This window comes from Condylostylus longicornis, unplaced genomic scaffold (genome assembly GCF_029603195.1).
Source record: "Condylostylus longicornis isolate FDR11 unplaced genomic scaffold, ASM2960319v2 ptg000148l, whole genome shotgun sequence".
NCBI classification, from domain to species: domain Eukaryota; kingdom Metazoa; phylum Arthropoda; class Insecta; order Diptera; family Dolichopodidae; genus Condylostylus; species Condylostylus longicornis.
In genome coordinates, this window is record NW_026578116.1 from 2,647,488 (window position 1) to 2,674,941 (window position 27,454).

The 27,454-nt window shown below is 23.9% G+C and overlaps 1 protein-coding gene across 3 annotated transcripts in view; it reads right to left on the reverse strand.

Moving 5' to 3' along the window:
* Positions 1–27,454, reverse strand: part of LOC129615827 (tyrosine-protein kinase Abl) — a 126,466-nt gene that overhangs the window by 17,814 nt on the left and 81,198 nt on the right. For all 3 annotated transcript variants that reach the window (XM_055531209.1, XM_055531208.1, XM_055531210.1), the window contains exon 2: positions 13,835–13,909. In XM_055531209.1, coding sequence (XP_055387184.1) covers positions 13,835–13,909 — 75 coding nt within the window. The remainder of the gene's footprint in view (positions 1–13,834; positions 13,910–27,454) is intronic.

Here is a 27,454-nt window from a genome sequence, read left to right on the forward strand (position 1 = left end):
TTGAAATAACTTTATAATTTCAATACATACCTACATACGAGTAATAAATTTAATTGAATATTAATTTTTGTATACATTTTATACAGTATTGGCAAAAAAAAAACAAGACCCTTATGGTAATCCAACTTTTTACATTGTTATAAAGAAACTATGGGACAAATTGTTAATGAGCAATTAACTTGGTGTTGATGTTCAGTAAATTTAAAATCTAGAATAATAAATTTGTTATTTTGTAATTCGGAATTGTAATCAGAGTTGAAAAATCCAATTTTCTAGCCGGGAATGGGAAATTTTAAGATTTTTAATTGTTTAAGTCAATCACAGTTGGAGAATTCGATTTTTAGCCGAGATCAGAGGCCGAGGTCATTAAAGTCGTGGTCGATGTCCGAGTCGAATTTGAAATTTCCGAGTATACGATTACTTAACACAAATAAATTGAAATTGAAAATCAACTTATTCTAGAATATTTGAAAACGCTCTTATTTTTTGACACAATTAAACTAACCCTTTGTGGTAATTTTAAACTATTTTTATTCGTAATAGTCAATTACTTCAATTTTTCATAATACTGTAAACTACAGGTTTAATTTTACGCGTTTATACATTTATACGTAACTGTTAAAATATAATATAACATATATGTATATAAGCACATTATAATCAAAATAATAAAAACCAGATAAATAATACTTATGGGAATATTGTGGAGTTCTACTTTCTGACTTATAATTTTGCTTTCTCTCTCTCTTTTATTTTCTTGTTTTTTTTTTTTAATTTTAATATTATATACTTTATATGTAAGTATATTTAAAAGAGTAAAAGTGCAAAATTACCCTATGTTGTCACACTGTTAAATTTTCACATTATATGAATATACTCTAAGTATTTATAAAACATGTATATGTGTACAGAGTGTAATCAAACACTTATGTCATTTATTTTTCAAAATTAAACTTTTGTACGAATACCATTTTTAATGTTGCAATTTTATTCGGTACTTGAGTTTTAAGAAATCTTTCGAATTTTAAGATTTTTTTCGGGAATTTTTGAAGATTTTTTGAAATTTTTCGAGTAACGAAAAAAGATAAACGAAATTTCTCTAGAATAAATAAATTATCTTGCACCATGTAATTTCAAATTTCACATTTGAATTTTGAAACAATTTGTTAAACATATTTTGAGTAGGAAGGATTGCTTACACTTCATGAGTTACTAAAATTTCATTTATATAAAATGACTCAAAAATAACACTTATGCAGAATTTAATTTCGAATTTCAATCAATGAACAATAAATATTTTAACAAATAAGTATTCTTACGACATATTCGTTCGGATTTGACCAATTTGAATGCTTCTGTATAAAATTCTTTGAATTTTATTCATTTTTCTAATATTAATTACATATAAAGAATTTTTTAACGAAAGGAGAATATCTAATCAAAAATCAGTTAGCATTCTTAACATTATTTAAATTAATTTCAATCTGTGAGAATTCCTCTATTCTCTTGAAAGTTCACACATTTTAAGATATTACAAATTTTTGGCACTGAAATTTCAATACATTCTGTATAATTTTTATATTTTATATTGCACAACAATTTATTTAGATCAATTTAAAACCATAAAACCTCTTTCCACTTTATTCTATCACATTTTCAATTTACAAGAGCAAAAAATGAAAAACAAAAACTTTTTATTTCTAATTACATAGCTATTGCAAATACATAAAAGTATTTTCACGGCATATACATAATTTATTTTCACATAACGGTATTTATATACATAAAGACTACAAATTACAAAATATATGGCAAGCTTTGAGTATAATAGTACCTATATATTTCATAAATAACATACTTAAATAAATGCATACATATACGTACGTATATGTACATACGTATGTACTAATAAGAAAGAAGGGACAGGAAATGGAATTAAATTACCATTATGATATTGGGATCTGCTTTTAAATCGATATCAACCCAGTTCAATTAAGAATGACTCAAAGTTTTTATTTTTATTGTTTAGAAATACACAAGTATGTGTGTATGAAATTTTGCCAGATGCAATATGTTAGGGGCTCACACAAATATATGCGAATTTGTATGTATAACAATTTGATTTATATAATATATACATATATATGTATTCATGTATGTAGGTAAAAATATTTCATTAGATAAAAAATAAAAAGTTTAAAAAAATAAAAATTCATTCGTAGGTAAGTGCTATTTTTTCTGAATCTTTTGTAAGAAAAAACTAAATAAAAAATTAGACTAAATTTAAATATAGAATAGTGCCAAAGGTGTCTTATATAAGAACAAATAATAAAATGAAAAATAAAATATAATAAACTTCAGAATTAATTGATAATAACCGGAGGCATTCTTTTCTTTTTAATTTCAAATTTGCGTAGAAATTTCTATGGGGGCATTTTTAGAAAATTTTAACATGAATATATAAATAAATATGTATATAAATTATATCTATTGTCCTTATTTTAAATTTCTTTTAAGAAATTTTTTATACTTAAGTAATATACTTAGTCCTAATTTCTATTTTAATATCCTATTTTCTATAACAGGAATATATTTTGAACATTATGCAGTCAGATTGAAAAATTATGTTCGACTAATATTAATAAGAGCTTCAAAGTTGTCAAAGTTCTTTTCTCGCAAATTTTTTTCTCGTTTAATAACGGTAATGACAATAGTTTCCTGTTGTGATACAATTTTTGAGTAAAAAACCCGAACATTTCTCAATAATCGAAAAATTTGCAATACTTAATCGCCATCAATTTCTATGCCACCTTTTGTGATAATTATTGTTACGTCAAAATATTTACAAAAAACTAAATTATTCAATTAATTTTTTTGAATAATGAAATTACTTTTTTAGTCTCGTAATTGATTTAATTTTTGGAGTTTTCATTGTTCAATATTTGGTTGTAATACTCATCGTTTTGCTACCAAAACCTTAGCCAAATGAAAATGACAATTCAAAATTATTTCAACAATAATTTCTCAGTAGAATTTGATACTCAAAATATGTACCTATACTTGTAGATAGGCATATAAGTCTAATACATACATACATACCTACATAATACAACAATCAATATTTTCAATAAATCTTTGGACTAGACATCTAAATTTGAATTTTAAGTGCTTATTTACTTATTCTTTTTATTCGTTTCTGTTTTAAACTTAATGTTATTTCCTCATTATAAGTATAGTATAATTTTAAAATATTAAGGCACGGCAGGCAATATTACCGCTAATATTAAATTGTTGTTTTTTTTCTTCAATGTAAATTGGCGACCTTCTATAAAAATAAAATATTTTTAAACTTGTAATTTACTTTCTACATGAGACCAATTTTTACTCAATTTCATCACTAAATTAATCTTTGAATATCAAGAAGAGTATTTATAAGACGTAACGATTACCTACTTGGTAATCTTGCGATTTACATAATAAAATTTTATATTACAATCTTAGAAATTTCAATCTAGATAGTTTACATTTTTTTAATATAAAAAATATACGTAATAAAGTTTACAACAAAATGCTTGTATACAATATGCTTTGCCATGTATGCTTATACATTTTTCGTTGATTTAGTAAACGGTTATACTTGAGTATGCAATGAGTGACTTTTTAGGCATTTTATTTTTAAATTATGTAGAAAAACATGAAAAAATTGCAAGTTTACTTATATTGCTTATTTGACTGTATTTAGGGCCTTGACAGACATGCAATTTTAGTAATGTAATTACAGTTTGATTGACAAATTAATTGTGGGCATAGTGAAGAAAGTATTTAGAACTACTAAATTGCAACGTAATCAGTTTGTAAAAAATGACAAGTTGTTTGATAGCTTGCATGCAATCATTGAGTTGAAAGTGTGCGAACTTGAGTATAAACATCAAATCGAACAGTTGTCCAACTAAAAATTGCATGCCTGTTAGAGCCGTTGGGGTTTTTGAGAGATTTTTTCGATAGGTTTACTTTTAAACAAATTTTTCGCGCATATCACTAAATCTATAAATATTTGATTTGGCATGAACCCTTAAAAAATTATGGTATTAAATATTATTCAAATGTAATGATCTTTGCCGCCAATTGATATGGAAAAAGCATTTATTTATCAAACATTTGGCCGTCAGCCTTCCGTTTACAACACTTGAAAGTGCTACTTATATTTTTGCGCTCGTTATAGAATCTACTTATAAGTGCGCAGTTATTATTTTAATAATTTTTAATATTTGATTACGAGTAGGGTAGATTTGCAACTGGAGAAAAGATGCTTTAATATTTGGAGAGTTGGAGAATACGAGAAATATTTAATTTTTTTTTTCTCATTTCAATTCAATTACGAACTGCGTTGGACGACGCTTGTAACGAATAATTGGAGTTAAAAATACTTAAGTACTTAATCATCACCTTTGTAATTTTTTTTAATATGGAAATATTAATGTAAAATTCTGTAAAAATAAGAAATTTTCGTAAAAATGAGAATTTAGACAATATTTAATGCTCTTTTTATCAACTCATTTAATAAAATTCATTTTTAACCTTTATTTTAATTGATTCACGGAATTGGTTAAAAACTTACGTACTGTAGAATATTTTGTATTTGAATTTTAAATGTAAACTGCGGCTGCTAACCTTTTGGACATCATTAAAGAATAATTAAATATTCTAAAATATTTATTCCAGAGGGTTATTTACATTTATGTGCATTAAATATTTTTTGATAAATTTAAAATATTTAGATGCTGTAAATTATCCTCAACATTTATGCAATTTCCACAATATTCTTAAATTAAATTTTAACATAAACAAATTGATCATTGAACCAGATATAATTATTATAATAAAATATTATTTTAATTATAATTAAAGAAAAACTTATATTATACTTTTAATATTATAATTAATTTCCATCAATTCGTATTTTCAATTACTTTATTAGAAAAAACCAAATCAATAATTTTAATTAGATTTTTAAAAAATTTCACAATAGTATGTGGTTTTAATGATAACAATAAGGTAATCAATACATTCAATTTTAATTTCTTATTAAAATTCTTAAAGAAAATTTTTCAATTTTTTCTCTATCTTTAAAACTATTCTGGTTTAATTAATTAAAATTATTTTATTATAAATTCCAAAAAAAAAAAAATAAAAGATGATTTTATATGCATAAAAAATATAATTAAGCAGATCTTATAAAAATTTTAAAAATTTATTAAAAAACAACAAAAAAAAAATTCAAGTTGATTTATTCGAATTTTTATTTTTAATTTTTAATGAATAATTAATTAAGTGTAAAATAATTTATGAAATAAAATTATATTTATATTAATATTTAAAAAAAGGAAAGATATAAATAACATGTGATATTTAAAAAAGTACTCATAACGAATTAAAAATTCGTTTCGTTTCGATTCGATTAATAAAAATTCTCGAAATTGTTATAAAAATTTCAAAAATATTTTTTTAAAAAATGTTCAATTAGTGCGCCACACATCGTCATCATATGGAATTAATGAAGTAATAAAATTTAGTTCCGCTCTTATTTGACATTCTGTTGAAAAGAACAAAAAAAAATTAATAACTACTTAAGTATATCGAAATAAATTGCATATTTTTCATAAAATTTTGGGGACGATATAAAATATTTATAGGTGAAATAACTGTATATTGAAGGCGTACTAAAATTTCTTAAGTGTTTTAATGCGTCCGTATCTAAAGAAGAATGTATACATATTATATATATGTATATATGTATGTATAAATGTAATAAGTTGTCATAAAAAATACACTGATCGCAGTATTATTGTTTTACCTCTTTCACCCATAGGAGAGATGTAGAACACTTGCTTGATATCATAGAAAGACACCACTTAGTTTCGTAAGTAATAATAAGTTTTAAATGATTGAACAAAAATTTTTAATTATATTGCATTATACTTGAGCAATCTGAGAGACCGAACATGAGCAGATATTGATATTTATTGTTTTATTTTTTGTTGGTACTCAATATCGAATATTATGGAAGTATTGCGGAATTATTATTTTTATTTCATAGTATTTTATTATGTATATTATGCTATAAATGATATTGAATATAATTTTTATCGAGATCTATAATGAGAGCTTTTTGGTTGATGGATTGGTGCCCCAACAAGTGTACCATTGTCTCATATTTACGCGAATACATTAAATTTCTCTACAATCAAATAATAATTTTCGTCAATGATTGTTAAATTATTTCGAAATATTTAATTAACATAATAATGTATATACAACATTTAATTCCAAAGAATGGAAGAATACAATAGAATATAAATTTTATATAATTTTAATTATATCATTTAAAAAAATTTATATTTCACTTATGCAAGTTTTTTATAATTTAGTAGAAAAAATTTTAACAAATGCTGTGACAGCTCATATATGTATGTGCATGCCAACATAATTATGCATTCATTTAAATAAATATAAATACCCGCATATTAATGTATAACAATAATATATTAAATAGGAACATATATAGGAAAATTTATTCATATACATCAATGTATACAACATATAAGTTCATAATACGAGTACATACACTATTGTGAAATGACCAAAATAATATAAAAAGAATTATACACGGATTAGAATTAAATTTCTTCACGACATATGTAAGTATATTTACAAGCATATGTACTCGTATGTGTACAAACATAAGATTGTATTGAGTATAAGATTTGTTATTAATACTCTTGACTTTTAAGGTAACAAATTAACATGTTATATGCCGGTAAATATTTATACGGGATCCTAAATACATATAATAAGTACCATATAATAATATATGTGAGATTAAAAATAAGTTAGTAATAAAATTGAGGAATTTAGTAAAGTAAATAATTTTTTGAATAAATGTTTCTAAAATTATATACTGTTTTTTCTTAAATAAATAATTACGATATAAAAAAATTCAATATTAGCTTTGCGTTTTGTTTTGAATTAAAGTTGCTTTTTGTCAAATTTCCGGTTCCAAGAACTACTTTAAACGGGGGGATTTATCTAATATATTTGATTTTTTTTTTCAATACGAGTATAAAAGAGATTTTAAGAAGTCTAAATTGAGTTTAATTTGTAATTATTGCTTGTGTACTCTTTGCTCTTGTGTTCGTTTACTGATGTAGAAAGCCGTTAAAATTTTAAGAATTGAGAAATCTAGAATTTTAATCGTAATACTAAATTTCAATGAGAAACGATCATTATGAACATTTATTAAGTATAATAACGACAATAATTTATATAAGTACCAAATCGAAATGCTAACCTAGAAAATTTCAAAAAAAAAAATCGATTCAATTAAAAATGAGCATTGAACACTTGCTATTATTATATATTCCAAGAAGACGAATATTCACGAACAATTGCAAACAAATACCAGCTAATTCTGATGTACTATCACTTTTACGATATAAATGTAAGAATTAAACCTTATTTCGACAACATTTTTGTACCATCTATCGTTTCAAATTCAAATAAATTTTAATCGAATGAAAAAAATGAACAGACAATACAAATTCTAAAAATGTAGTAAATTTCTTTTCTATGTAAAATTCAAAAACGCATTTATGCATTAAAGAAAACCTTGCAAGTGCATAACTATACTTGTAATTTAAGAAATCGAAATATAGAAAGAAAGATTAAATGTGAACATGTTTTTAAGCACATATACAATGTATATGTACACACACATAATATATATACAGAAGCATAAACACATAGTTATATAAAATAATTTATTTAAATTATATCATGAACATTATAATAACACCCACTACAATACCACCATCTGAGGGGGCATACTTTAGAAGAAATTACACATAAAATTTAATAGAAATCCAAAGCAAAATAAAAAAAAATTGTTTTATGGTAAAAATGCCCTTCTTATATACATTTGAAACATTAGAAATAACGCATGTAAAAACTATTAAGCACTCATGTATGTACTTACATGTTAGCATACAAATATACACACAAACGTATTTAAACAAGTACAATAATCATTTGAATATTTTCAAAATAAATTTACTCAAATTTCTATACAATTTTAAAGGAAATTATTAAGCGGATAAGGAATATTTTTTTATATATAGGTTTCCAAAGAGTATTAAAGAGTCACAAAAATGTATTACATAATAAACAAAATAAACTCAGGTATTCTTAAATTTGTTTACCGCACAAATACTGGACATTTGAGAAAAAAAAAATTTTTTTGTGACTTTTTTAAACCTTTTTCCTTTCATTTAAAATGTCAAACAAATCGAACCGGTATACAAGAATGCTGATAATAATAAAAAACAAAAATAAAAAAAAAAAGAGAATATTAAAGCCGGCTTTTGACCATGAACGTTGTATCTAATTCCAAATAAGAGCATTTTCTGTTTTGTTTTTTGCGTTAAGATTATTTTTATGTTTCATTGTGATTACTTTTCCCCTTTATACTTTAAAATCTTTAGGTTATCAAAAATGGAAAACAAAATTTTACAAGTTCGTTCCCATAACTATTTTGTTTACACATACTTGGGTGAAAATTACCAAAAAAATTGGGGTAAAAATATATTATGAGCCTAAATATTCTTCTATTTGTTTTTCAATTAAGAGCATTCCTCAATTTAAACCAAACAAAAAATTTAATATTGATAAAAATTTTTGAGAAAATTAACATATTAAATTTTGTGGTACTTTGCTTTAATCAGAAAATTCGAAAGGTCTTCTTATAAACAATAAATTATTCAATTGTGAAGAATAGCACTGTGAAGGTGAAAATATTTTTTTTTTTGAATAACTAAGGTAAATAACAACCGTGAAAATATCAACTCATCGCAATTATAATTTTTAATACCCACGGAATAACATTTTATTAAAATGTATAAATTTTCAAATAGAAAATGGTACCTACCTATATACCTTTTACAAGAAATTTTCAAAGATTTATTCCGAATTTTTGTTATATGCTCAACAGAAAAGTTATTTTGTGCTCTAAATTTATTTTATTATTTTTACTGGAATTTCCTTACTGTGAAGGCGAAGATTTAAATTTAAAAATATCTTAAATTATTTTGTAAAATATTAATTTTAATTTTCAATAAATTTCAATTTTATCGCACTTCTATTCTTTAAATTTTATCATTGGATCGACCTCAAAATGAAATCAATATTTTTCTAGGTTTATATTAAAAATTTCTATTTAAAATTCAATTCTATATCTTTCTATTAAGTACAGAAAAAAAAATTTGCTGTGGTTTGTACATAACTGACCGCAATGTGTATTTTCTGATTAAAAATTATAAATTCCAATTAATTTATTCTTATTTTATTTCAAGGATTTTTACAAAGGTTGTACAAAATTACAGAAAATATCCTTTAAATAATTATTTTAAATTTAAAATCCAAACTAACCTTTTAATTTTTTTTTTACAAAATTGGCAACCACAAGTAGAATATGTATGTATTAAATATGTTAATTAATATAATGAAAATATTATAATTGACCATTATTAAAAATTCAGTGTTCGAAGTATGACATCCCCGAAAAGTTTTTAAGTTCATTTAATTAAAATTTAAATAATATTTTCATTTAACTTAGGGAGACCGAGAATTGTCAAAAATAATTTATTTGCGTTTGTCTATCATGACGAAATGTATTTCTATTGAAACCCCTACATATGTGCAATTTGATGCGATCACAATGCTTACCTTGTGCGAGTGTACATCAAATTTTGCAATAACTTTGAAATTGATTCATCTTAAGTATAAAAAGTAATTTTTTAATTAACGAGTGACTGTATGTTCTATAAACAGTCCTTAAATGTATACACAGTCCTCTGGCGGCTGATGAGTTTAACAAGCGGACGATATCAATTCCAGTAAGTATAAATTACAATTTTAAATTTACTCTTAAATTTAAAAATTCTAGAATTTCAAACTTAGTTAGTTAAATATTTTAAAAATTATTGTACAGCGATGATATTGAGAGCAAAATGAATTATAATTAAATTGTAATATGTATAAGAAACTTTTTAAAATACATACCTAACTTTTTTGGCATATTTAGAGCATTCCAAGAACAATTTTGTTTACACAAATAAGCATAAGTTAATTGTAATTATCATTTGAAAAAATACGAATATTAAATTAAATAATAAGGAAAAAATAAATAATTATATTTTGATAACAATTGTAAGCGATAATTGTCTCACTTGCCTATTACGGGTAAATTGTACGTATACACACACTCCTAATTTTTATACATCAGTCAGGCTGGGCGAAATTATGCAAAGATTTTTATGGTAACATTATAAACATTAATTAAAAAGTTATCAATAATGAATAAAGCAAACTAAAAACGTCACATAAAATTTTAGAATTGCACTTACATATATCTTAGCATAAGCATTATGGTACAAACAAACGCAAGTTATTATTACTTTTTGAAAAATTCTTGTTTATATTAAGTATCAGAAAATAAAAAGCTCTATTTTGGCAATTTCATACAATAAAAACTCCCGGGTGTTTAAAGAAAAATGTTTTTGCAGTTTCTATAAGAAACTTTCCTACTAATCAATCACAAATCGTGTCAATATTAATTTATATTTTATGTAACAGCTGTAATGTTTTGCGAATTAAATTAAAATGCATTGGACATAAAACGTAAATTTAGAACGGTTGGCGATGACACGTAACTGTTTTTTAAGTCTACTGTTCAATGAATATTTAGTTTCTTTCATATTTGACTAAAAAATATTTATACATAAGCTGTACATAAGCTACTTAATTTTTTTTTAATACCTTTATGTTACTATAAAAAAATTATTTTGCCATTTGGTGCGATTTTATTTTTAATATTAAGTAAAATATATTTCAAATTTTTGTTGTTTTCATACATGTACAAAGGTTTATAGAAAAGTTTCGGGAATTGAGATTCTTTTTTTATTATCACTAATCATTAATCATTTACAACGTGATTACAACAACCGTTGGTGGATAAAACTGAGAATTAGAGGACTTTTAAAGTTAAGGTAATACAGTAGCATTCATAGTTAGTCTTAGCAACAAATTTTACGAAAATCATTGGAATTAATCGATTAAAAAAACGATGATTCGGACTGTCAAATTGTTAAATGAGTCAACAGCATATCATAATGTGAAACAGAAGTAAGTTCGTAGCGTTTGATCGAAACAAATATATATATACCTCTAAGTATGTTCTTTATATCTAATATTTCAGAAATTTTTGGATCAACACCCATTATATAAACATATGCATACATATAAATAATAAATTTAACACTTTTATATTTTCGTGGGGCACTGTAAAAATTATTCTTATAATTACCTCTTAGTCTCTTTTTTTTATCATTTGATTTTATTACAGTAATATGACTAAATATGGCAATATTTTTGAATAAATATTAAGAAACCATTCAATTCAATTGTATTAAATGTATGTGGGTCATTCCTATAATTTTTTTCGCTATTTTTGAATTAAAATCATTGCTGAAAAATAGGCTTAAACGCTTTTCTAATTATCTATTTAACCATAATGTTCAATATATATATATATATATATATATATATATACATGTACTTACATTTAATTATTACAATAAGTATTTATAAGGTATTGAAAAAAAATCAAATTATCTATGTAAATATCAAATAAGTATATAAGCGGCTTTTATGGAAACAAATGGAACAGTAAAAATTTTTAATAAGAGCGCCTGAGGTTCAGTGTAAAAATTATTAAAAAATTGAGATTTTAAAATTCTTAAGTTTCGCATATTTCAGGCCCTTCGGCGGGTTGTTAAAAAAGAAAACAAATCATAAAATTTCAAATTAAAACATTAAAAAGTTTCACCTTTTCAAAAAATTTACATAGTTTAAATATTTTCAATTCATAATTGAATTTCTTGTTAAATTCTAAAATTGTAGAAAGTTGCAGTAGACCATATACTATGAGTCGCTTTAATTTTGACTTCCATAATTCGTAAATAACTGTATTTGTGTGTTGTCATAAGAAGTTTAAGTTAAGCAAATTAAAATTTTAATTTCTTACTGAAACTAGAAAGTTCTTGTTAGTATCTTTAATTAAAATTCATCGTTGCAGTAAATTTATAATATTTTATAGAATAAGGTAGCTTCAGAAAGCGATGTAAATTTATTTTTCAAGTGTCGAAACCGAATCTTTAGGATAATTTTAAATTTTTGAAGTATCATATTCATAAAAGCTTAGCAATTCTCATGAAAATCAATGCAAATTTATCTAAAAGCATTTTACAACCCTATTTATAAGTTCTTTGTTAGTCTGATACAAGAAGATTTATTAGTGTACTTGTAAATGCCATTTAGGGAATATACATATATGTATGTATGTATGTATATGTATGATGCATTCGGTTATGTGCTGCTCTTTCCAGCATTACATTCCTTATTTGCTTTAAAAATGTTAGAACTTTTTTCTTAAAATTTATTAGTTAAATAAAAACTGTTAAAGGTCGTATGAGACACCAAAAATAAGAGTAAATATAAAAGAAAGATACCAAAACTATATTCTTGCCAAAGCTGGAAAAAATTTATTGTTGCACAAAAACAAAATTTATTTATAGGAATCGCAATGTAATAAAATTTTTATAATTCCATTTGTTTTCTTACATTGTTTTGGCTCAAAAGAAGAATATTTAAAGCAATTTGAAATTTCAAATAAAAAAACTAAAAACAAACAAGATAAATTATGTATATTGTCCTTGTTTGTTATAAATGTGGAGCGACCATACGTTCTAGATAAATTTTCACATATAATAATTAATTTTAATTTGGTAACATCCAAAAGTGTATGCTTTAAAATTAACAAATTTTACACATAAGTAAATAGGGGCAAATGTGAAGTATTATTAGGAATAAATTCAGTGGTAATGTTCCTTATTCTTTTAGAATTTATTTAGAAACCAAAATTTCGTCATACATATACAAAATAAAAATATTCTATCAACCATTTTATTACACTGTGAACAATGGTCACTTTAATTTACATATAACAACCAATCATATGAAAATTTTCATTTGAATTTAATTTTTTAATATTTATTCCTAAAAAAGAAAAACACAATTTAAAAATAGACCAAACAAAAACGAAAAACTTGTGAATAATTAATTAACTATACACACAATTAATTTTGTGAAAAACCAAAACAAAATAAGAAAAACAAGAAATTTTTTCCAATCTTTATTAATTTCTACTGTCAAATCAACAAACAAAAACCAAAATTGAAAGAAATAAAAAATAATAATTTGATAAAAGAATAAAGCACGCAAAATAAGAAGAAAAGAGAAAGAATAATTGAAAATTGAAATTTTGGATAAAATAAAAAAAAATCGGTTTAATTTATTTTTTTTGTTTATGGTTATTGAACACAGCCAAGTGCTAGCCCAAATGAATGCAGTATGCAGTGTGCGGTAATCAAAACTCACGCATGTGCGACATACCAAAATTGTTTCGCACGGCATAAAAATATTATTGACATAATTATGGTATAAACGTAAAAAATAATGAAATGTTAGTTCCAAAGCTGGTTGAAAGTTTGAATCAGAAACCACGCGACAATTTCGGTACATTCAAATACATAAATAAAACTAATTTTTTTTTGACAACCGCTTGCCGCATACTGCGTCCATTTCAGTTTAGCACTAAGAAACACAGCGAACTGAAATTTAAAAAATAAAAAACAAACAAATATTGTTTTATTTTTATCTTTACTTGGGGAAACTGGTGAATTTCTGATAGGGGAATCTCCAAACTGTTGTCCCCGTTGATAAACGATAAAATTTTTGGCTGAAAAAGAAGAACATATGGAAGAAAATTTTAAATTACAGAGAAAAAAAAAATATTTTTTTTTTTTGCTTTTTTTTTTTTTTTGATTTTAATTAATGATTTTTTTTTTCTAATTCAAACGATTTATGAATATTTGCTTTTTAAAAGAATGGCAGAGAAGAAAGTGAAAATTCAAAGAGAAATGCAGTAAAATTAATAAGAAATAATACCAATGATTCAAATCGATTAAATTATAAAAAAATTTCGATCGATTCTAAAAGAATGTTTCGATTAATTTTATTATGCAACATTCGACTTTCAAAGATGAATGAAAGAAATCGAAAATTTTTCCAATACTTATTCATTTTTAATGAAATGACAACAATTTTTATATTAAGAATTAGGAAATAAAATCATGCTATAGGCACTTAATTTAAATTTAATCAAAAATTTTATGCTCTAAATAAAAAAAATAAAGCTGAAAAACCCAAAATAAAAGCGAAGAAGAAGGAAGACATTTTAGAAAATTTAAGTTTTATTTTTGTTTTTCTAAGTTTTATAAGATAGTCAATGAATTACGCATTTTAACATGAATCAAATCGTGAATTCTTTGAAAAAAAAATGCTTATTTAATGATGTTTAATTCATAGAATTCGCCCTTGAATAATGAACAACGATTAATGATGGTGATTATAAAATTATGTACTAGAAACAAAATACAACAACGAAATAAAAGCAAAAAATTCCTTTTAAAATTATAAAGCCATTGATGATAAATAATAGATTCGTTTTAATTAGTGATGGATGTTAAAGTTGATTTTTTCTTCAAATTTTCTTGAAAATAATGTTGTTATATAAAAAAATTAATGATGAAAGAATGTTGAAGTTAATAAATACTTTAAGTACATATGTATGTAATTGTTTTCACACAATTTAATGTTGAAACTCACCTGAAAAGAGACAAAAAAAAAACAAATTAGTTAAATGAATTAATTAAGTATGGAAGAAAAAATAAAATAGAAATAGTTTTTATTTAATTTGAATTGATTTATTTTCTCTAAGTTGTGATTACAGATATTAATTGATTCCAAAGGTCGATTCTTTCGGATATCGATTCATAATTTTTTACGCCACAGCAAGAAATAAGTTGTCAGTTAAAAATCAGAAAACATTTTCTTAGTGTATATTGTGTTTGTGTTGGTTACTAAATAGAAATTTAAAAATAGGGCTCCTTATTTAACCCTTAACCGCTGAGATGGAGTCTCCTCTCAATTTTAAAAACATCCAATTAAGATATAGCGACCGCATGGTAGGAGAAATGTAAGATGTTTATTTAAGTTTCTGTAAATGTGTATCCTGAACAAGAAAAAAATAAAAAAAATAAAAGAAAATAAAATTTTTTAATGATATTGCACTATACTTGAGCAGTCTATGAAATCGAACATCGGCGATAATTGTCTGAAATTTGACGTCAGTAGTTAAAGGTTGAGCAAAAAAATCGATATATTTTTTTAGACATCGTGCAATGTTAAAAATAATTATTTAGATATACATATACAGGCACAGTGGTGACCATAGAAATAAAGCTACCTGCATTCATATTATATTCGACCACCGTTGTACCCGAAAAGTACGAGTAATGTGTTATCAAAAAATAAATTCGGCGGAAAATGTCAGTAGTCAGTAAAATAAAGCCAACGTGTTTAATATAACCAGTAAATATAACCAACGTGTTTAATAGTATGTCAAGTGAAAAAAAATTTTTGTTTTTTGAAAATTTTAATATGGTTAGAGAGTAAAGTTATTAACGCTCTAAAATGAAGATAAATATAACTTTCTGTTTTCCATATCTTCACCCTATTCTACATGTTTTTTCGTTTGAGAATACTAGATGGTTTTTAATTATTTGAGAACTTTATAATGTGATTACGGAATGGTAACGACAAATAAGACGGTAAATGTCTTATTTGTCGCATGCTATTAATTCCCAAATCAATAAAACGTCAATTATAAATAATATAGAGCTGCCATCTATGTATGTATGTATTGATTATATTAATAGAAGAAAAAAAATTACAGTATCGAGTACAAAATATGATTATTTTTTGTATTATTTAAATTATATAACCTTAATTTTTCTAATTTATAAAAGAATTAAGTACAACAATGTGCATATGTTACACATCCATATATACTCGTATATTGTATGAATAGAATTAAATTTGTTTTTTATTTCAAATATTTGTCGCATCACAAACCACACATCGATTCATAATAAAGAGAGCGCAAACATTAAAAACAAAAGAATAAAAGACGAAAACAAAGTTTTTTACTTCTTTTCATTCATTATTATTGTTGTATTTGTTTTTCTCTTAGAGGGTATGGAAGCCTAGTTTTCACTTGTTAAGTTCTGGTTTTCTTTTTCTATATTGATATGTCAAAATAAAAAGCATTTGCATTGAAAAAGGAGTTCTTATAAATTCTATTATTATATTTTTTTTGACATATTTAAAAAAAACACTTAAGCTCTCAGTGTCATTATAATATAAACTATTATAAAATATTATAAAAAGCTGTTATTCTCAAAAGCAAGTGTCATTATATTTTTTGTATATTCTGACAACTTTAAATATGCATGGGTATTTAAAATGTATTCAATACTACATACATTACGTACTTATAACATGAATATTGTAAAATTTCTTGTATGATTTCAAGAAAATAAAGTAGAATCTGCTTAACCTATTATTCCGTTTCCATTGCATTGATTGACATTTTGAATATTGTATGGTGTACACATGTGGATACATGCTATGTACACGTACATTTATACATTCTGGCAACACATATTCTCTTCTACCTACATACATATGTATGTACATACTTTTTTAAAATATAAAATTAATCTGCATGTAACATACACAGATTCCTTACGAATATCTAAAAAAAAAGAGAAAAGTGGAAGTGGAATTCTATGAAATTTCAAGATCTAGAATACTAGAGAATTGAAAAAGTAAGAAAAAAATCAGAAAACTTTTTCACGTTTTCCACATTTTTATTTACTTATTCCTTTTCAATAATTTTATTTTTTTTTTTTAATATTTTTCTTAACAATAACTCTCAAAGTCATCTTGAAACTTTTTCCCATTAAATACCAAAAAAAAAACGAAAAAGAGAAACCAAAGATCGATTTTGTTATTTTCCTCTGAATTTTATAGGAACTAGTAAAGAATTTTAAAATAAAACAGAAAATTACGAACAAAAAAAAATTTCAAGAACAGAAAAAAACTTGTTTTCTTTTTTCACTTATGTCCCAAAGTTCCCAGCTTCTTATTGTGCTATTCTATTTGTTGTACAACTCAAACAATAGGCATTTTTTTTCCTTCCTTTCTTACATTTTAGGCGATTCTATTTTTTTTTTCATTCATTTTGTTCTAAATACAAATTTTTCTACGAAACAAAAAAGAAAAGCAAAAAAAAAAAAAATTCTTTAAGCCGTAAGAAAAATATGTGTATTTCAAATGTTATATACTTAAGTCATACACAAATGTCAGAAACGTGTTTTGATTTTTAGGGATTTTGTAATACGTACTTTAAAGACTACAATACTAGAGTAACATAAATTTATGCAGAAATTGACCATTTACCTACTGCTAATGACGTTTATCTCAAGTTACAATATCATTTAAATCTAAAATTATGCGTATATTAGATTTTACAACGGTAAAATCTAATATACATATTTCAAAAATTATTTTATTAATTAAATTTAGTTAAACACTTGCTTTTCTGAGTGTCAAGTTAAGTTAATATTAACTTCACCTTCTGCCAAATGTCATACATAATTGCCAAAAGTTAAATTAAATTAAAATTAATTTGGCAATTCCTTAAACGTCAAGTATGTCAAATTAAATTTACGTGTCACTAAGTCTCAAATTAAATTTTCGTCAAAGATCAAATTAATTTCAATTGCAATTTACGCTTTACTTTAAGTAGGTTACGCTATGTAAGCAGCAAAAATAAAAACTTTAAATCAAATATTTTATTAATTCTATAAGTGAATCCTGAACATAAAGTAAATTTGGTAGAATTCTTAAATAGTGGCAATAATGGCAAAACATTATACACTACATGACTAATATTCAAGAACGTCACTGATTAAAAAATATTTTGAAAATGTAAAACTAGATTCTTCAGTAGACGGTACAAATAAAACTTAATTTTTAATTGAGGATGTACTTACATACCAACATATCAATACTTATCATAAATAATACCTACATACATACATACATATATATACTAAGTTATAAGCATGTTCTGTTTATTATTTTGTAAACTATTTTATTCTGGAATTTTTCACAACATCATTGTTTTCACTTCATTTGAAAAAATTTCTTCCTATTTTTTTAAGAAAAAAAAAATGAAAAAAAAAAAAAAATTGAAAATATTTTTGCCTTGTTCTAATACTAAACATAGATGTATATATGTATATACATTTGTCTATACACACACAAATATGATAATGGTATAAAAATCAATTTTTCCCATGTATTTTTAATGTCTAAAAAGCATAAAGAGATTAAAAAAAAAACCTTTTGTTTTTTACTCTTTGAAATTAGATGAGATTTTAGTGTAAGGAAGAAAATCGCAAAATTGTTAATTAAAATAATGATAGAAATTATAGAGTAGGTTTGATTGTCGAAAATTAAGTATATAAAAATATTAAATTAAGTCAAGAATTTTTCATTTGCTGAAAGTTCGAATCTTAGGTAAGTGGCATAACAAAATTCCAGTCATAGTCGTAAAGATATCTTCAGAAAGAAATTGTCAATTTTTAAAATGTATAAAACATAAAATGATGGCTCCTGAGCTGGTTCCAACAATAAAAAATTTTTGTAAATTAGTTACAATAAACTCATATTTTGAAAACAAAACAAAAAATCTATTTAAAAACGAAACAGTGATTTGCTATCAAGAACGACGTCATTCATTACTTGTCATGTGTAAGCTGTCAAATATCTTCACACTTCACAATTTTGCAACACTTAAGCTCTTACAAAAATTTACATTAACAATAATATTTTTGTTTCTGGTCAATGACTTATAATAATAATAATAAAATAAAAGAAAAGGAAGCAGTATTTTGAATATTTTTATAACAATTTATCAGATTACAGGTACCTACATACTAATCATCAAGAGAAAAATGTATAAGAATAAATGAATGGACAAAAAAAAAAAAGAGTTGCCGTCACGCTTTTAACTTTTATGTGAATAAAAATATCCAAATTTTGTTTTTTATTTAAAGAAGAATCAAAAAATTTTATAAAACAATTTGTATGTGTATGTGTGAATGCCTGATCATTTCTATACTTACTGATACAATCATGATCATCATTAGATTCTTGAATTATTGTTGATCTCTTTTTAGTTATAAAATAATTCTTTTCAATTTTCTTATTCATAATATTTATTTTTTTTTTATTTTTTTTTTTTATTTTTATTCTTCACATTATTATTTTTATCCGTTTATAGAATTCAAGACCGCAAGATCTATTATATAAGGTAAGAAAAAGAAGAATATTGTATTTAATGGTTAAGTTAAGTGCATAAGTATGTGTTTTGATTTCCTTATCTGGTGGCCGAGTCTGCACGACTTTTCTTTCTTGTTCTGATTTCATTTTTTTTTTCTTCTAATTTTTTGTGTTCAATGAAATTCCAATTTTTATAAAATGGAGAAAGGGAGAAAAAAGACCAACAAGAAAACCCGCAAATTAAAATTCCAACAAAAGATGATGATGATGACAAAAAGAAAAATATGATGAGGAAGATTATAATGGTGATAATGATGATGATTATGATGATTAGTAAACTGTGTATAGATAGAAATGTAAGTAGAATTTTTTTTTTTTTTGCTTAAAATTTTTTAAATCTGAAATATTTTAAGAATAAAACAGCATTTATTCAAAATCACGGCTGAGAATAAAAATATGGAAAAAATGAAATTATCACAATCGTGTTATTATGCGGTTAAAGTGCTTTTAGATCAAGGTGAACTGATTATTTTTTATTTAATCATTCACGAATTTATAAAACGGAGTTAACGTATAGTTACAGGCTATTCTTTTTGTTTTTTACTAACATTTATCATTGTTATTATATAGTCTTGTTATATAAAGTGATTGTAAGTTTTTCTAAATATTTATACGTAAAGATGGTTAATAATTGATTCTGTGATTAGAAAAATATAAAAAAAAAAGAATCTTAATTGTATTTGCAAAACCTTAATGTTGAAAAACTCAAACCTAAAATTTTTTTTATTTTTTGGAATTTCTTTTCATAATCGTTTGGGAAAACCTATATAAATCTAAATTAGAAAATAATTTTCAAATTCCTTTTGATTACAGATTTATTTGAATTCTTTCAATTGAATTGAATATTTTCAAAATGGCACTTCAAATACATACCCTATACTTGAATTTCTCAATTAAATTGTTGAAATATTTTCTGTATTGAATGACTACACTTGAACTGCTGTTTTCTCTTGTTACTATAATTTTAGTATTAAATAAGTTTGTTAAATTCAATTTGATGAAAACTTGCGCTTTATTAGAATATTCACACACAATTTTTTCTAGCAAAAAAAAACCGAAATCTAACAAAAAGAATTTGTTAGTCTTATGGTCTTGAACTGAAATCGTGGAAAATTTTTAAAAATATTCATCTTAAAATATTCTTGTGCTATTGTTCAGATTAACAGTTAATTACAATTTGAATAAGAAGCTCATATAAGTGAATTTTACAATTAGCTAGAATTTCCATCGAGGCAATTAAGAAAAAAAAATTTTTTTAAAATATTGTAAATAAAAAATTCATTAAATTTTTTATTCGCTGCTTTTCTTTTTCGTGATTAATAATTCAATTTTTTAAAAAGCTTCTTAATTATTTACAGCTTAATTGAGTTTTTAAAGAAAAAAAAAATTTTTAAATCAGAATAGTTTTACGCAAGCTATTAAGATCTTAAGTTTAAGGTTGATTAGTGATGTTGATGGTAAGGTCATAAATGCCATAATTTTAAATTAAATGCTTAACATAATTAATAAATAAAAAATCTCAGAAGAGATTTCAATCTATTTTTTATTCTTACATTTAATGGTAATGTGTTTAAAGGTGAAAAATGAAGGTTATGTTAAAAGTAATTGAAAAAAATTTAATAAAAATTAGATCTGACGAGAATTTTAATCCAATATTATTAAAGCCCCTACTAAATTCTGTAATTTTTGCAAAAGATTTTACACAAATCTGACCTCAACAGATTTTCCTCGTTTAATTTGTATATTTTCGGAAACAATATTTTTTAAATTACGAAAAGCATTTGGTCGCACAGGTACTGAATTAAAATATTTTGAAAAGGACTAAAATGAAAGTATTTGTAAATAATCACTCAACATTTTATTGATCTTCTATATTTTTCTAAGAAATTGAAACATCACTCTTATAGTTGCAAAAAATTGTAGTCATGAACTTAATTTTGGAAAGTTACACAGCTGTTTTCTTATTCTACATTGCACGATATGCTTTGCTTTGTTTCTAAAATTAAGGAATTTTTTAATATCAAAGAAATATAGAAGTATAAATAGAGAATTCCTATTTGGTTTTCTAACACACTATAACCAAAAGAATCAGGGGGAATAAATATTGCCTGAGAAGAATATGAAGTATGAGTGCTGCATAAATTTTTTATTTCAAACATCTTATTATTATTGAATAATTATAGAAATACGTTTTTTATAAATTAGAATCTGAATCGTATTCATGCTGATAAATTCTATCGCTACACTAGAATCTAGATTGATTTGTTACTGTAGGTCATGTGAGCCCATTAAGTATCATTTGACAAATAATTGTAATAAAACACTGACGCTTAACTCAAATGTCCAGTGCGTATATTTAAATTAAATTTAGAATATTGTCACTTTACTTATACTCTTGAAAAATGATCTAATCAAAATATTTTTAAAATTATTCAAAAACTTTTCGCACACATCCAGTCATATTTTTAACTTGTATCAAAATTTTTTCCTGAATTTTACAAATTTCTTCTTTCTCTTATACAAAATAAAAATACAATATTTTAACATTTTTCATTATTTTTGCTTAAAGTTTCGCCCATTTTTATTCATTTTTAGAACATATATGTAATCTCAATTTTTCTACTGTTACAAAAATTTTCAATTGAGGTTACTCAAGGTTACATGTTGTTATCGACCGAATTGCATACAATAAGGGAGGTTATGTGATCACACCAAATTTTTAATGTTGAGCTGTCAGTTTGTGTGTGCAGATCACTATATCAAATTCGACTGCATCAATTTTCATCAAATGCATATCGGAGTTTAATTCGGGAATGAAACGGTGTGGTCAACTTTTGAGTTATATCAGGTCTGTAGAACTGTATCTTTGCTACGGGCCGAAATATTCAAGCAATTTCCTTGAAATTTAACATCAAAAATTCAGAATTTTAAAACAATTAACCTAAAAAATTTTCTTTGGAGCGCTCGGAGACCGAACTAGGGACCGATTTTATAGTTTTTTATTTTTAGTTGTCTTATTTAATATTAAAATATTCTTAATATATTTAAGAACAAAATAATTTACAAAAGTGTTGCATTGAAGAATCAAAAAATTTTTTTTCAAATTTTATAAGTTCACTTTTCAAATTTGATAACAAATTAATTCAAGCGAAATCTCAATAAATTGTTAAGTTGATTAAAAAATCTCAATAAAAGTTAATTTTCAAGTATTATTTTGGCAAATTTAATTACAAGTTTCAAAAAACCAATAATATTTTGAAACTTTCATCAATAGTAATAGGAAAAGAAAAAATTAGATTTTTTTTTTTATAACATAAGCAAAAATTTTTGTATTTTCAAAACAGCAGCATTTTTCCCTTCAATATTTAAATATATTTTGAGAAAATAAAAATTTTTTTTTTTTTTTGTAATATTGAAGTCCCAATTCAATTTATAAAAATAAAAAGATTTTAAATTTATCATCTTTACTTACATAAAATGAATAATTTGTATACGTGCACATATAAACATACCTATACATACATTATATTATAATATAAAGTCCTTGAAATATTCAAGGATTTCGTATACATTATGTACAATATTTTGAAGGCAATATTTTGACATAAAAAGAAAAAAAAATGAAATAAAAGTTAATGACAAACAACTGATGAGTAAAATCTCTAAAGAACAATTTATTTCTGTTATATTTAGATATTATATATTATACACGTATATTTATATATATATATATATGAATATGTGAGTTAGAGTATAAGGAATTTAAGTGCTATCATAAAGCATGTAAATTGGCTTATAAGGTTAAAGCAATTTATAAGTATTATTCAAAGAATATCTTCTCTCTATAAGTATTAAGTTTAAATTATTGAACCATTTTTTTAGGATCACTTCATATTTCAATGATGAGTTTAATTTATAAATATTAAAAATATATATATTATGTATATGTATATATATATATATATACACACTTATATTTAAATATAGAAACTAACCTTAATATTATCAGAATTGCAGGGTATTCCGATATTTTGAAAAATTCTATTTTTAATTAATAGTTAAACTTGTTTTTTTTTTTTATTATTTTTACGTAATCACACTTTAGGGATCATAATTTTCAGTAGATTTCCGAAAAAGAAAAACAAAATACTTTTTATATGTTAGTGTCTGTTAAACTATTCGTGCTTTTACAGAAGTTTAATTACCTATATGCAAAATAGAGAACTGAAATGTGTGTGTATATAAAACAATTTTAGTGACATTATTATTCACATAGCAAAAAAAGCTTGAAAAAACACCGGCGTCCAGAATAAAACAATTTTATTTTCCGTTATATTTCATGTTTTTTAGGGGCTTGTTTTTTAGAAATATGGGCTTTTGCATTTTTAATCGAAATTTTTTCGCAAAGATGTTCTCGAAAAATATTTATAGGTAAAACGTTTAAATTGGGTCCAAGATTTTGAACAATTTTAAAATTAACCGTTATTTTAAAGTGATTTTTCTTGAATTTTTAGTTTCTATATTTGATTAACTACAATAACTGGTGCCGATAAATATTTTATTAGAACGAAATAGTTTTCTTCATCTTCTTCCTTTATACATTGTAACAATTTTTTAGTTTAAATTTATTTGTCCAAAAATTTTACATCTTATATTAAAAAAAGTTACTCTCTGATATGCCTAATATTGAGTTAACTACGAATACGTATAATTAACAATAAAATAATTACTTTCTAATCCCTCCTTCAATTATGCAATATTTCATGCGGTTTATGAGAATTTTTGTGTTCATTTGAGAGCCATGGATTTGATCGTCTCTACTTTTCACACTTTACAATATTACATCTAATATAGGAAGAATACAGAAATTTATGCGGAATCAAATTCAAAAATGGTATTGGTGTAAGGTAGAACTCATCGGTACTTAACATGTTTTAATAAATAATGTCAAAAATTCTCATTTTTTTTCATAACCCACAGACACATAATACTCGTATATTATTTTATAGAAGTACTGAATTTATATTTTATTTCGGCATGTACACAAAATAAATAAAATATAAACACATGGTTTTTACTGTTATGTTAAATATTGATGCTAAATTAAATAACTTTCAAAATAATATAAAAACCCTCCATTCCAATAGATCAATAACTTAACTACAATAATAAGGCAGTAAATGTCAGTATGGGTCTGCTTGAAATATGTTTCTTGATAAAAGCACTCAATTGAATTAATCTGAACATCATACAACAAAATAAAATGTAAAATAAAAATCATCCTAAAAACTTTGAAGGACAAAAAGTAAATAAAAAAGTAAAAAAAAAATATTTCTCCTCTATTTATTTTTTCATTAAATTTTAAAGAAAAACTACACCATAATATTTATAATATTTTTACTTAAATAAATCATAACGAAAATTTTACACGAAAATCCTATTTTCGAAAACAAGAGCAACACAAACATAAAAATGGAGAAAACAAAAAAAAAAATGTGAAAAAGAAATTTGTCTTATCCTTGAGGAGAAAAACCAACAAACTTATTAAAATGAAATTTTGTTTTAAAAAATAAGGAATATCGGATAAAGGAAGTACAGGGCATTTAATATTCAAAAGTATATGAGAAAGTTTAAACCGATCTGTCAAATGAATTTGTCAAAAAAAATTTCAGGTACGTTTCCATTTTTCTATACGAAATACCATTCGTATTGATCTGCATTGATTTTTAATTACTTTTTTTTAACGCAAGGTTATTTAACAGGGTGTTTTTGACAATGACACATTGAACTGTCAAAATGTATCTTTACCTTTAACTTAAAAAAGTTTCTTTTGCTCTCCATATAATTTGGAAAAACCTGAAAATCTTTGAGAGTGCAAATTTAATTTAAGAAAACAAAATTCCCTTTGAAAATAAGCTCGTTGATTTTTTAACTGAACTGTTATTTCTATATACCTGAAAAATATACTTGAATGAACCGAGACTTGTCAATATGTTTAATGATGACGACAATATAGGAAGTCGCATCATTTGATATATTAAAGGATTTCAGAAAAAAACTGTGTTGTTTTGTTTATCGAAGTTTGTAGAATCATGGATTGGGTCATATGCACTTAAATACAATTAGAATTACAAATTTTTTAATTTATTTGAAGTACTTTAAGATATTCGGGCGTTAGATTAATCAGGCGACAAAAAAAAAATTTTAAACCTTATAAAATCAAAAATGTGTATTGAGGGTGCTAGATTATAACATAGGTACAAAATTAATATATTTCAACTATAATGATTAAGTAAAAAATAATGAAGACTTCACTCTAGTTCAAATGTTTGATTTTACTCCTAATGGAATTTTTGAAAACAATTAGCACGTAAAACTCCAAAGGAACTTCTTTTTATCCAAATTTTATCGTACATTTAAAAAAATTTAAGTAAAATATATTGAAACTCCGTAAATTAAATTAAAATTTTTATATAATTGAAACTTAAGGCTCCCTGTATTTAATTTAAATTTACCCAATCATTAACATTTTACAGGCATACTTTTACGACATTACGAAATTATTTTACAAATAATCTTCAATATTTTTTATTTATAGTTTTTTTTTTCTTTGTCCCAAAACTATTAAAATTAATCTCTCTCAGAAAGAAAAAAAAAATTCAAGATCAAAAGCTAAAGATTCTTTAAATCCGTAGTTTTTTTTTGACAGAATAAAAGATACACACAACACTACTTAAAATATTTATTTTCAGAAACTAAACTGTCATCCTTTTTGACAATACTACTTGTATATCAAAAAATAAAATATTATAAACTATCAAAAAGAATATAAATAAAAGATGTGGCCTTCATACAAGTGCATACATACAGATTTACATATACATATGCATAAATAATATTTTTATTATTATTGTATCGGTGTGCATATTATGACTCACTCTATAGACATACATATTTTGAAAAATATATACGTAAGTATTATCAATGTTACTTTGTAAATATTTGCTCCGCTACATTATTCAACTTTCTGTTTTTTGAATGTGAGTAAGTAACTGTCATAGTACAAAATATTATAATGTAATTTTATTATAATAAATGGCATTATATATTTACACAATATGTAAAACTTGAATAGTACGCAATATATAAACAACTATAATTTATATGCGAGTGTATGATACAAGAACAAAAATGAAGTCTGTTTTCGCTTTTTGTGCTCTATTTTATTTTTTTTGTTTTCATTATACTAAAGATAGTAACAGCAGAGCAGCCACAAAAAAGTTTTCTCATTTTATTTCTTAGCCTCTTTGTCTAACGTATTTTTGCTATTATTTTGCAATGCTCAATTTATCTCTTGTTCTACTGTTTCATATCTCTGTTTTTTCGCTTTTAAAACTTCTGTCAACATATCACCTATTATTGCCTAGCATTGTCCTTATTTAAAATTTCAGTACACATGGGTAAACAAATTGGAATTTACCACAGGGAGTATTAAAATACTTGAATAGAACAAAATATTATATAAAAAAAAAAAATAACAGCAACAAAATAAGTAGCAAAAATAGAATGAAAAAAAAAAAAGATAAAAAATTATAGAAAAAAAAAAAAGGATTTCATTTATATTTTAGGTTCATTTAAATGTCATATATATAAATATGAGAGAATGTCCTTAGAAAACGAAAACAAAAATCTTTGTGAATGGGAATATAAAAAAAGACTGAGTTGAGTCAATAAATTTGCTAATTTGCAATGATGTTTACGGTGAATAAAAATTGGAAGTACTTGGCAGACTATTTCAAATCCGATAATTCCAATTGCAAAAATTCTTAGAGCTTTCCTGTCTAAATTCTATTTAACGCTATTTGTTCTAAATTTCTTATTCATCTAGGACTATTTGAAATTACGGTATTAATAATCGAACGAGAAGAAAAACGAGAAGAAAACAAGAAACAATATGCTCATATTTCTA